At 35.7% G+C, this 14,034-nt stretch overlaps 1 protein-coding gene across 1 annotated transcript; it reads right to left on the bottom strand.

Annotated features, from left to right (window-relative positions):
- Positions 1–6,963: 6,963 nt before the first annotated feature.
- LOC105767108 (uncharacterized) lies at positions 6,964–12,936 on the bottom strand. The gene is given in 5 exon segments (XM_052630246.1): positions 6,964–7,259; positions 7,262–8,180; positions 8,241–10,416; positions 10,661–12,363; positions 12,493–12,936. Coding segments are annotated over 5 exon segments (5,538 nt in total).
- Positions 12,937–14,034: the final 1,098 nt, after the last annotated feature.

The raw sequence follows: 14,034 nt of genomic DNA, 5'->3' as shown, positions 1-14,034 counted from the left end.
TTTTAAATCTTCAAAATACCGAATATTTCTTTTTGTTTTAGAAATTCTTATTTCGAGATAACGAAATGTCACGACCAGTAAGTTAGGACCCAACATTTTGAATTCCGGAGAATAAGGTTTTATTTGAAAATTGCAAATTTATTGTAAAATAAATACTTAGCTTTCTAAATTTATCGAAAAATGATCACGATCCAGTAAGTTAGGACACGATATTTCTCGAGAATCATGATTGCCAAATATTTAATTTTTTTTTTTAAATGATGATTTAAGTATTTTGACCAAAATCAAAATATATTTTTCTTTAAAAGTATGATAAGATGTTGATGCATAACATGAAATCATTACTTTAATTTAAATTATATATGTACATGAATTATAAGAAGAACATAATTATAAAATATAATGAGTTGACATAAAAATAAAAAACGTAAGCATAATGTATTAATAATTATGAAAATATGGGCATATATGTATATATAAAATATATGGAAAATATATTTATAAAAGTTTTGAATAATATATGAATATATATACATATATAAAAGCATGTATAAACATCTATAGATTATAAAATATGGAAAGCATATAAATATTATAAAGTAAAATGTATATACGCATATATAATAAATAATAATAATAAAGTATATAAAATGTTTAAAGTGTATACATATAAATATTATCACATAATGCGCATATAATATATGTATAATAATAATAATAATAATATAATATAATAATAATAAATGCTAATAATAATATAGTAATAAACAATTTAACAGTATTTTAAAAAATAATAACAAATTAAGGATTAATATTGAAAATAAATAGAATTTAAAGGCTAAATTGAAAATTGAAAATGAGAAAAGGGCAAATTAAATCACGCGTAATGAAGGAGGATCAAAAGAGCAAATTATCCAAACCGGTCAAGTACTGCGCAGCAACATGGATTGAACTAAAAACAACATTAAAATATATTGCCTAATTTAAAAATATAAAAAAACTGATTTAATCACCCAAAAAAAAACAAAGGACCAATAGTGCAAATGGCCCATTTTGAACCCATTTTAAAACCCAAAACTCATTCCCTTTGTAATACCCCTAACCCGTATACGTTGCCGTATTAGGATTACAAGGCATTACCGAACAAACACAGCCAATCAAGAAATATAATCAAGCTATCAATCATACTAATTATCATTTATACAAATAGACCTATGCCATAGTCGAATCATTTAAATCAATCACATTGAACATTCCACCTAGAATATATATAAAACTAAGTTTAAACATAATGATCAAGCCATTTTTAACTAAACCGAAATTAAGCATAAGAAATAGACCATTAAAACATATTCTTTAATACCAAATTCAAAACGAAAAGAGACAAGCCATTTTCGCATGGCTCATATTTACATATAAAAAAAATAATTTAAACATATTAACTAGACTATACATGCCATAGGTTCGAGTTCAAAATATACAAAATACCAAGAACGGTCGATAGTGTGATAGACTAAGTCGACGATCCCGAACTCGTAACGCGTCTCCAAAATCTATAAACAAATAAACAAAAACAATCAAAGTAAGCTTCTAAAACTCAAGAAGTTTATAGCATATCCAAAATACTGATTAACGATCACTTGTATTATCATTATATACATAAAAATTAAGTTATATACATCATCATTAATTGCATATATATATATTCCAAATATACTTATCGCCACACTTGCCGAATGCACACATATATGTATATATACTTTAGTTCACATATGCCTAACGATAGATATATATATATACTTACAGACACAAAGATTCGAGCTTTTAAATGCTCTTCAAAAACATAGCAATGATGTTCATATATTAATCCAATATAAATAACCAAATCATATACATATATATATTCAATGTATACAATCACTTAATTAAAAAGATTCAACAAGACATAGACGCTAGACTTATAGCTTGATTCGGATCACCAAGACGTAGCTCGCTAGGTTTATAACCTGATTCAAATCACCGGCACGTATCCTGCTAGGTTTATAACCCGATTCAAATCACTAGCACGTAGCCTACTAGGTTTATAACCCGATTCAAATCACCGGCACATAGCCTGCTAGGTTTATAACCCGATTCAAATCACCGGCACGTAGCCTGCTAGGCGCTTAGCCTGATAATCTCAATTTCACAGATACAAGGATGTTTCTCGTATATTTCTTAATAGCAACATACATTCATAACATTTATATATAATTCACTATCTCAACTCTATCTCAAGAAAATGGGTAGTCCATGTTTGAATCATGCAAGCATTTAAAATTTATACTTTTAATTCAATGCAAATCTTAAACCTATATATATATATATATATATATATATATATATATATACAATCAACCATGTATATCAATATATAATTCCATACCTAATTTCAATACATATACTTTTAAATTTTAGCTCATCAAATATATAATAGATGTACATTTATATTTATATATATATATATATATAACACTCATACTTAAAATTCATTATAAGAACATATACATATATGTAAGCATGCTTATTCAAATATAGCATATATATATATAAATTATAATTCACATGTACATATCTATTTAAAACTTCTCTTACAATTATGGGTTACATAACTTCAAATAAATCCAAGAGTTTATACATATATATGCCTACATATATATATTATACAATTCTTTAATTAAAATCAAGAATTTATACCTATGCAATATTCATACTTTAACTAATTTCAATAACTTTTATATATATATATATATATATATATATATTCTAGCATTATATATATACATATATATATACATGCTTATTCGAATATCAACTATACTCTTATACATTTCTTACCTTTATTTCAACCCATAAATCTATACAAGATTATACTTTTATATTCGAACATTCTATATATATAAATATCATCCATACTTCAAAATTTACTCAATCAATATACTTTTAATTATAGCTCAACTCCAAATACAATTAGTATACATGAATAAATATTAACATAATAAATTTTAATTGCTAATAGACTTACCTCGGATATCAGCGGACACGATCGACTATTCGATTACTTTCATTTTTCCCCGATCCAAATTCGTTTTCTTCGTTTCTTGATCTAAACATAATCAAATTTAACCTTTTTATTCATCAAAACATTCAATTAAGTTCAAAAATACATAAATGGAAAATTACCATTTTGCCCTAACATTTTGCACTTTTGCAATTTAGTCCTTTTGCACAAAACACAAAATACACAAAATTTGCCCATACCACACAAGAGCCGAATATTCATGGTTCTCATACAAGTCCACACATTGCATTTATTTCATATTTTAGTCCTTCAAAATTTATTTTCACAATTTAACTCTAATTACTCAAATTCATTAAAATTTAAAGACAAAACATGTTAATCTAACACATATATTTCATATTTCATCAACTAACATGACAAAACTCAAACATTCATCAATGGCACATTTCAAAATCATCAACAATTCACAAAATTAATACATGGGTTTTGAAGTATTCAAAGCAACGATCTCAAAACGTAAAATTATCAAAATCAAACAATTTCATACCTTAATCAAGCTAGTAAAGTGTCGAAACCCTAAATGCCATGGATGTTTTCTTTCTTTGCAACATTCGGCCAACAAAAGAGATGATAATGGCTTGTTTTATGCTTTGTTTTATTATACTATACATTATTTATTAATTTACTTATTTAACCTTTAATAATTAATAAACAAAACATATATAATAAGGTTATATTAGTCCTTTGCCACCCACTATCTATGTTTTAGTCTAATTGCATCATTAATCCCCCATTTTAAAAGACAACAACAATTAGGTACTTTTAGATTTAACCCCTAAATTTTTATTTTAAGCGATTTAATCCTTTTATTTAATCGGACACTCAAATGACAAAATTAAAACACGAAAATTTCACACAATTAAATTCACACATAATAAACACACAAAATAACATTAAAATATTTTTTTGACTCGGACTTGTGGTCCCGAAACCACTATGTCCGATTAGAGTCAAAACCGGGTTGTTACACCCTTTGTCTGTCATTTTTGAGTTTGCCGCAACCCCCCTTCCACCATTTTAGACCCATCTCCGATCAACTACAACGACCATGACGGCACCACGACGGAGCGCCACACTGGTAAGAACCCTCTCCTCTTCTTTGCTTCGCTTGCGTTTTAAAAACAAGGAAATACAAAGAGAAAAAATAAAAAAGAAATAAAAGGAACAAAAACAGTCAAAAGAAAAGAAAAATAGAGTTGACTAATTACCTTCAAGCAATTGTTTTTATTCTCTTTCAATTTTTCTTTCCAAAATTTCTCTCCTTCTCGATCTTTTTTTTTTAATTTTCTCCTTTCAATCTGAAAAACTCCCCCTAAAAACAGTTTTCACTTCCCCTTTTACAATCAGTTGTTTTCTTTTAATATATTTGTTATCCTTCATTCCTTGTGCTATTCGTGGTTCGTGGCTTATTTGCAGGATGAAGCGTGCACTGCGCTAGGGAAACGGCAGTTATTGTGACGTGGGAGTGTGTCAATATTGGTCTGTCGCTTGTTGTTGAGTTTGCCTTTTTTTTGGGCTCATGTTGTTATTAGTTTGGGCCTTATTGGGCCTCGTTTTTGGTTTTTTAGCCAAGCCAAAATTGGCCTATTACAGCAGCCCCTCTTTGCTCGTTGTTGTGTAACGAGAACAGAGCAAAGACTCTAGAAATGGCCAATTTTGCCCGATCATGTTGGACATTGGTGCTCTTCTTCTTCAAATAGCCTCGTTCTAACCTTCTGTGTCTTTAGATGTATAGGAATTAATCCACTCCACTGCAACGTCAGGGAGATAGGATTATGGTTTCTTCCGTCTACTCCACTGTAACTTCAGGGAGACAGGACTAGATGCGATCTGCTCTACTGTAACATCAGAGAGATAAGATCTGTAGTTTTAATCCGCTCCACTGCAACTTCAGGGAGATAGGATTTTTATATTATTTAACTGCAATGTCGAGGAAACAAGATTCACCGTCGTGACTTCAATATATTCCACTACACCGCTAAGGAAGTAAGATCAGCCGTTGTGGCCTCAATCTTTTAAATTGCAATGTCGGGGGAACCAGATCCACCGTCGTAGCTTCAATCCGTTCCACTATACTGCCAGGGAAGTAAAATCCGCTGTTGTGGCTTCAATCTTTTTCCACTGTAATGCTAAAGAGATAAGATTCGCTGCCCACAGCTTCAATCCGCTCCACTTCAGCTAATCCAAGCCTTAACGCCAGGGAGATAAGATCCGCCATCGTGGCTTCAATCTGCTCCGCTACAATGCTAGGAAGATAGGATTAGGTCTTCAGTCTGCTCCACTGCAACCTCAGGGAGATAAGACTTGATGTGATCTACTCTCTGCAACCTCAGAGAGATAAGATCCGTATGTCAATCCGCTCCACTGCAACCTCAGGGAGATAGGATCGATTTCTTCTGTCTGCTCCACTGCAACTTCAGGGAGATAAGACTGGATGCGATCTGCTCTCTGCAACCTCAGAAAGATAAGATCTGGATGTTAATCCACTCCGCTGCAACTTCAGGGAGATATGATTGATTTATTCTGCCTGCTCCACTGTAATTTCAGGGAGATAAGACTGAAGTTTCACCGGTTTGTTCTCTGGTGAACATGACCTGTATAACTCAATTTATGAACCTAATTATGCCTAATGATTAGGATGTTATGATCAGAATAAATCAAATGCTCCTAACTAGACGTGTATGAATGAATGTAAAATATTATTTTTAGAGAATGACCCCGCTTAGGTTATCATTACTCAAAGTTTACTAAGACTTTATCACCGACGCACTAGAACGTCCTCTTGCTCAGCTAGCATCTCCGCAGAAACACTTAATCAACTTGCCCCCACTGTAAACTTCAGGGTTTAATCCACTAGGACACAAAATTTGTATCATCTTCTCACTGTAACCCAAGGGTAGAAAAACATGACTTCTCGATCTTCCCTTATCGCAATGTGAAACACTTTGGACTTCTATACCATTCTCAAGGTGTCATACCAAATGCCTATGCACAAATGAAAGATTTTCTTCTCCGAGAAAGCATCCTCTTATTACAAGGTGATCATTGCTTATTGGTTCATTGACGCTTTGTCACCAACACGACATCTTGTCATTTTGTTTAATCAATGCTTTTGACAATAAAATCCAAAGAGATAGTCTTAATTTAGACTCTTCCCTCTCAGATTTCCCACCTTTAAACCAAATGTGTTCTAAACAATAGTCATGTTTCAGGTTCCCATATTATTTAGAAACCTCCAAAGTAATATGCAAAATCCTTTGTAAAAGTTTTATTACTCTATTAATCGTTATTCTAATGCAACATGCTTTGCCCAAAAGAAAGAAGAAAAAAATGAATAGATAGAATTGAATTGAGAGCATAGCTCGAAATGAATAAATTATCAATAATATTGAGAATAAAAGAGGAATTGACTCGTATCTTGAAAAAAGATAAAGTATTCAAAGAATAAGCAATTCAATATAAATAATATGAAGACTAGGTGTCCTAGATATCGCTGTTTGAACTTCTCTGCACAGACTTCCTGAAGACCACTCTGAATCTGACATGTGCTTAGAAGATCTACAGTACTCTGTCGATGCCCCAAGATGTTTCGTCCCCTTTCCTACTGGTTCAATCATTGTAAGATCACCAAATGCGTCACCTGATCAGCATTTGAGCCACCCTTTTCCGGGTTTTCAACTCAAATCCCATTTGGTCTCAAAGTGCCCTTTACGGGTTTTCACATTGGCCTCTCCTTTTCCCTTTTTTTTCTTTTCTTTTCTTTCTTTCTTTTTTTCTTTTTCTTTTCTTTCTTTCTTCTTTTTTTTCTTTTCTTTTTATTTTTTCTTTTCTTTTTCTTTTTTTTAAGAAAAGTATTTCTTAACTAAATCCGAGTTTACAGGGTTTGGCAAGTCTTTGCCATCCATCTCACTCAAAATCAAAGCTCCCCCTGAAAAAGCTTTCTTTACAACATATGGGCCTTCCCAATTTGGCATCCATTTCCCTCTGAAATCTTTTTGTATAGGAAGGACTCTTTTCAACACCAGCTCGCCCTCATTAAATTCTCTAGGACGAACTTTTTTGTTGTAGGCCCGCATCATCCGTTTTTTATACATTTGACCATGCCGGATAGCTTTTATCCTTTTCCCTTTAATTAAGTCAATTGATCATAACGAGATTGAACCCATTCTGCCTCATCCAATTTCAACTCAGATAATACTCGGAGAGAAGGAATTTCTATCTCAATAGGTAAAACTGCTTCCATGCCATAAACCAAAGAGAAAGGTGTTGCCCCAGTCGACGTCCTAACAGACGTTCTATAAGCAAAGAGAGCAAATGGTAGTTTCTCATGCCAATCCCTGTAAGTCTCGGTCATCTTTCCCACAATTTTCTTGATATTCTTATTAGCTGCTTCTACTGCACCATTCATCTTTGGGCGGTATGGCGACGAGTTATGATGTCTGATCCCGAATTGACTGCAGACCTCCGCTATTGCACTATTGTTCAAATTCAGTGCATTATCAGATATGATCCTCTCAGGCATTCCATATCGACATATGATTTCCTTTTTCAAGAATTTGCTAACTGTTGACTTCGTGACGTTTGCATATGAAGCAGCCTCCACCCATTTGGTAAAGTAGTCAATAACCACAAAGATGAAGCGATGCCCGTTAGAAGCCTTGGGCGATATTGGCCCAATGACGTCCATACCCCACATAGAGAAAGGCCATGGAGAAGTTATAACATGAAGAGGTGAAGGAGGTGCGTGCATTTTATCACCATAAATTTGGCATTTATAGCACTTCTTAGCATAGCTGATGCAATCCCCTTTCAAAGTAAACCAATAATACTCAAACCTCATGATCTGCCTGGCCATTGTGAAACCATTCGCATGTGTGCCACAGATACCTTCATGGACTTCTTCTAGAATTTTTCTAGCTTCTACTGCATCCACACATCTTAACAATACTTGATCCTTCCATTTTCTATACAGGATTTCTCCATCTAGAACATAGTCAATAGCCAATCTTCCCAGTGCTCTTTTATCATTCTCCGTTGCCTGATCTGGATACTCACGATTCTTTACATATCGCAATATATTCAAATACCAGGGATGATTATCCTTCCCTTCTTCCTTGACATTATAGCAATGAGCCGGGGTTTCAAAAATACTCATTTGGATAGGCTTTATGTCATCTAACCTATTCACTCGGATCATGGAGGCTAAGGTAACCAACGCATCAGCCATCTGATTCTCATCTCGTAGAAGATAACAAAAAGTAATGTCATCAAACTCGTCCATCAATTCGAGAACCATCTTTCGATAACTGATCAGTTTAGAGTCCCTTGTTTCCCATTCTCTCTTGAGTTGATATATCACTAGTGCAGAATCCCCATACACTTCTAACACTTTGATTTTTCGCTCGATGGCTGCACGAATGCCCATAATGCACGCTTCATACTCTGCCATATTATTTGTACAATCAAAATCCAGCTTGCTAGCAAAAGGATAATGATCTCCGCTTGGAGATATTAAGACTGCCCCATTTCCATTACCCACAGCATTTGAGGCTCCATCAAAATTTAACTTCCACACCTAATCCATTTGGGGATTTTCTTCAACGGTTGTCGCATACATCAAATCCTCATTTGGGAAATCAAAGTTCAAAGGCTCATAATCTACCAAGGCTCTGCTAGCTAAGAAGTCAGTTATTGCGCTCCCTTTCACAGCCTTCTGACTCACATACACTATGTCAAATTCAGAAAGCAAGATTTGCCATCTGGCCATCCTTCCATTTAAAGCTGTCGACTCCATCATATACTTTAAGGGGTCTAACTTTGAAATTAGCAATGTCGTGTGATACAACATATATTGTCGTAATCTTCGAGTTGTCCAAACCAAAGCACAACACAACTTCTCAATAGCTGAATATCTCACTTCACAATCAGTGAATTTCTTACTGAGATAGTATATTGCCCTTTCTTTTCTCCCTGTCTCATCATGTTAGCCTAACACACACCCCATGGAATTGTCAAATACTGTTAGATACAGTATTAATGGCCTATCCGGATTAGGTGGTGATAGCACTGGAGGATTAGACAAATATTGTTTTATTTTGTCAAAAGCCTTCTGGCATTCTTCATCCCAAACGCCCGGATTATGTTTTTTTAGGAGACGAAATAGGGGATCACATTTCTCAGTCAGTTGTGAGATAAACCGAGAAATGTAGTTCAATCTTCCCAGAAAACCCCGTACTTCCTTCTGTGTGTGTGGTGGAGGCAAATCTCGTATTGCCCTGACTTTGTCTGGATCAACTTCAATTCCTTTCCCACTGACTATGAAGCCTAACAACTTCCCCGACCTAGCTCCAAATGTGCATTTTGTTGGATTAAGCTTGAGTTGGAAATTTCTTAGTCTCAAAAATAATTTTCGCAGAACTTGAACATGCTCCTCTTCCGTTCTGGATTTCGCAATCATATCGTCAACATAAACCTCAATCTCCTTGTGCATCATGTCATGAAATAAAGTTACCATAACTCTTTGATAAGTTGCCCCCGCATTCTTTAATCCAAAGGGCATCACTTTATAACAGAATGTTCCCTATAAAGTGATAAATGTGGTCTTTCTCATGTCTTCTGGGTACATCTTTATTTGATTATATCCAGAAAAACCGTCCATGAAAGAAAACAATGAATAGCCTGTAGTATTATCTACCAAAGTATCAATGTGAGGCAACGGAAAATTATCTTTTGGACTAGCCTTGTTTAAGTCTCTGTAATCCACACACATTCGCACATTCCCGTCTTTCTTAGGGATAGGGACAACATTAGCTACCCATTCTGAATACTTAACCTCTTGCAATAACCCGGCATCAAACTGCTTCTTGACTTCTTCTTTTATTTTTAGCACAATGTCAGGCCTCATTCTTCTGAGCTTCTGCTGAACTGGCTTGCAATCCTCTTTTATGGGAAGACGGTGCACCACAATATCAGTGCTTAACCCAGGCATATCTTGATATGACCATGCAAAGACATCTTTGAATTCACGGAGTAACTCAATGAGGTCTTGCCTTGTCTTGGCAGAAATGTCAGTTCCGATCTTTACTTCTTTTCCTTCCTCTAGACTCACAATCTCCAATGATTCTCTATGAGGTGAGATTTGCTTATCCTCCTCTTCTACCATTCTCAATAAGTCCGGAGATACATCACAGTCTACGTCATCTTCAAAATTTTGTGATCCTTCTAAACATCTATCTCGTTCAAAAGGTGATTCTGAGTCTGAAGCAGCGTCACTCATATCAATGATATCCGGGGACCTATGATAGATGCCAAAGAATATACAAAGAATATATGAATTTATGAACAAAATATGATTATGAAATGAATAAAGAATGATGTAGCAAAAAAGAATAAAAGAATAATTACTCGAAAAAAGAATAAAAGAATACTGGCTCAAAAATGCATACGAAAAAGTATATTTATTATAATATCCAAGATGTGCCTAATCCATAAATAAATTATATTTTAAGTCAAATCGACAAGGATGTTCTGCATATTTACTCTGAACAAGCTCTAAAAACTACAGGAATCTCTTCCGCAGTCCAATTGTCTAGATCACTTCTAGGCTCGTAAGGGCGAATCTCTAGCCAAGTCTCTCTTTCAGCTGTGTCTAGGGCATTGATATGAACATCTCCCAATATTTCTTCAACACCTTCCACCTCAACCACTCTTTGTTCCGGATGAATAAACCCTTCTGACACGAAGGTCTTGGATATATGCGGAAAAACCATAGGCTCCCAACTAACTTCATTTCCACTCAGGCGTGCCTTTCTTCTCTCCTGTCTTCTCTCTATTTCCCTTCTTCTTTGTTTTACATTTGGTTTATAACCCAGACCAAAGCGATCAAACTTTTCTTTCATCACTGGTGCTTCAACTCTTCCTTGCAAATCTCTTCCCAAACCTTTTCCGGGTACAGCTCCTCTTCCTACCATTAATTGAAGGCCCATTCTTGTAGTCTTGGATATCTTGATCGATTCTATTCCCTCAAGAATAAATATTGTATTAATAAACTCTAAAGTCCGGAAAGAACATTCCACCGCCTCTTCGTCCGTCTCCACATATGGTGCATTGCTGGTCATTGACGCAATAATACTTTCCTCGGTATTTATTGTCACTAATCGTCCTTCTGTCACCAATTTTAACTTCTGATGCAGCGTTGAAGGCACGGCCCCCGCCGAATGTATCCGAGGTCTGCCTAATAAACAGTTATATGAAGGTCTGATATCCATTACAATGAAATCTACTTCATAAGTATTCGGGCCTATCAGCAACGGTATCTCAATCCTCCCCAAAACCTTCCTTTCCGTCCCGTCGAATGCTCTTACCACGTTTTGACATGTTTTCATATGTGAGCTATCCACAGGTAGCCTATTGAGAGTAGGTAAGGGCAGTACATTTAATATAGACACATTATCAATTAAAACTCCCGACACCAAGCTTCCTTTACACCGAGCAGTAATGTGCCGAGCAGTAATGTGCAGAGCTTTAGTAGACCCCATACCTCTAGATGGTATTTCGTCATCGTTGAAGAAGATAAAATTATCAGCGCTTATACTGTTGATCAACCGATCCAATTGGTTGACAGAAATATCACTTGCCACGTAAGTTTCATTTAATGCCTTCATTAGCGCATTTCGATGCACCTCTGAACTCTTGAGCAAAGTCAACACAGATATACGAGCTGGCTGTTTATGTAGCTGCTCTACAACACTATACTCACTGTGTTTTAAAATTTTCAAGAATTCAGTGGCTTCTTCTTCCTTTATTGGCTCATTAATCAATGGCCTTAATTCAGCCTTCTTCTCTTCCTTTTGCTCTGCTGCAAAGACTTTTCCTTCTACTGATTCTGTTTCAGCATTTATCCGACCACAATACTCCTCGGTATTCGTATAAAAATCGGTCTTTTGGTTTTCTCTCTCAACACTAACTGAAGCTTCTTTCCCCGCAATCGTTACCTCGCATTCATAATTCCAAGGGACCTTCCTGTTATCCTTATACAAAAACTTTACCGGCTTTTGAATAACAACCTTCTGTGTCATTTGTGCCCCAATTTTAGTAACCCTAGGGCGCGAGATGATTATCTTCGGAATCCTCGTTTCTGACTCTGATGCACATATATTTTCCTTTCTTTCTTCCTCTTCAAAAAACTCCATTTCTCCAGTATCCATCATGCTCTGGATCAGAGCTCTGAACCTCTTACATCCCTGAATTTCATGTCCCACCTCATGATGAAACTCACAACAATTTTAAGTCTCGTCACCTTCGACTGAATCTGAAACAATTAACCATCTTCTTACCATTTCCTTCCAAACCCTTCTCAAATGGATCCTTACCTCAGCAATATTCTCCTTGACCTTCTTCCCTATACATTCACCTACCATGTTTACCCCTGCATCAGTATGTTTGGGTAATAGATTCTCTGTACCTGATGAATTATCTATTTTGACAACCCCCATCTGAATCAACTTCTCAACAAGCTTTTTAAAGGCAGTACAATGCTCTATGGAGTGCCCCGTAACTCCTACATGGTAATCGCATTGTGCATTTACGTCATACCATTTAGGATATGGAGGCTGTAAGGGGGTCAAATAAAATGGGGCAACAATATGCGCGTTAAATAAATTCTGATACAACTCTTTGTACGACATAGGAATGGGTGTAAACTGAGGCCTCTCATTATTTGGCCTTGTACCAGATTCCTGTTTTGATGAACCCTGTTGACCTGCCACCACCTTTCTGGGCTGATTCACCGTAATTGACTTGCTATGTGTATTCATGTTGTTTACCTCACCTTCTTTTTTCTTTGAATTTTATCTTCTGTTATTATCTCCAACATCTATCTTCCCGCTTTTTACAGCACTTTCAATCATCTCACCGCTCATGACTATGTCAGCAAAATTTTTCGTGGCACTGCCTAGCATGTGTGTGATGAAAGGGGCCTTTAGCGTGTTTACAAAAAGCATCGTTATTTCTCTTTCAAGAAGCGGTGGCTGGACCTGCACTGCCACCTCTCTCCACCTCTGAGCATATTGTCTAAAACCTTCATTCGATTTTTTCTCCATGTTTTGTAAAGTGATCCTATTAGGAACCATTTCTGCTACATGCCCATACTGCTTCATAAAAGCCTGTGCTAAATCCCTCCAAGAGCTAATCTTAGCATGGCTTAATTGATTATACCATTTTGACGCAGCCCCCGTGAGGCTATCCTGAAAATAGTGTATCAATAACTGGTCGTTATTGACATACCCAGTCATTCGCCTACAAAACATAGTAATGTGGGCTTCAGGGCAGGTGGTCCCATTATACTTCTCGAAATCTGGCATTTTAAACTTGTACGGAAGCACTAAATCCGGTACTAAACTTAAATCCTTAGCATCCATCCCATGACATCCTTCAGTAGTCTCTATCGCTTTGAATTTCTCCTCAATCCACCTCCATCTTTCTTCAAATTGCTTTGGTAATTCCTCTTTTATTTTCTCTTTTTCAACTGCCTCATCGAAATCAGAAACAATAGGATTGGCAGTATTATTCTCAGGACTGGAGCCTGATTCGACCTGAAAATTCATCGACCTTAAAGCATCGGTTTGAACTTGCTGAGGCCTAATCGTAACAGAAGATTTATGCGGGTACACTTTCGCTTGGTGCTGCACATGTAAAGGAGTGAAGCCTGGAGGATACTAGAGTCCATCCTCGTCTTCCTCTTCAATATTTGTTACAGAGTTCTTTCCCTTATCTTTCCCTTCGGTCAACAATCGCGTTAACTTTGTCATCATACTTCCTTGTGATTCCTCCATTTTATCCATCAGACTTTGTTGAATTTTCTCGAGTTGTTCCTTCATTTGCTGCTGAAGCTAATCTTGCATTTCTTTTTGGAA

Source organism: Gossypium raimondii, chromosome 5 (assembly GCF_025698545.1).
Source record: "Gossypium raimondii isolate GPD5lz chromosome 5, ASM2569854v1, whole genome shotgun sequence".
Lineage (NCBI taxonomy): Eukaryota > Viridiplantae > Streptophyta > Magnoliopsida > Malvales > Malvaceae > Gossypium > Gossypium raimondii.
The sequence above is the reverse complement of the archived record's forward strand: the minus strand, read 5'-3'. Positions and strand labels throughout refer to the sequence as shown.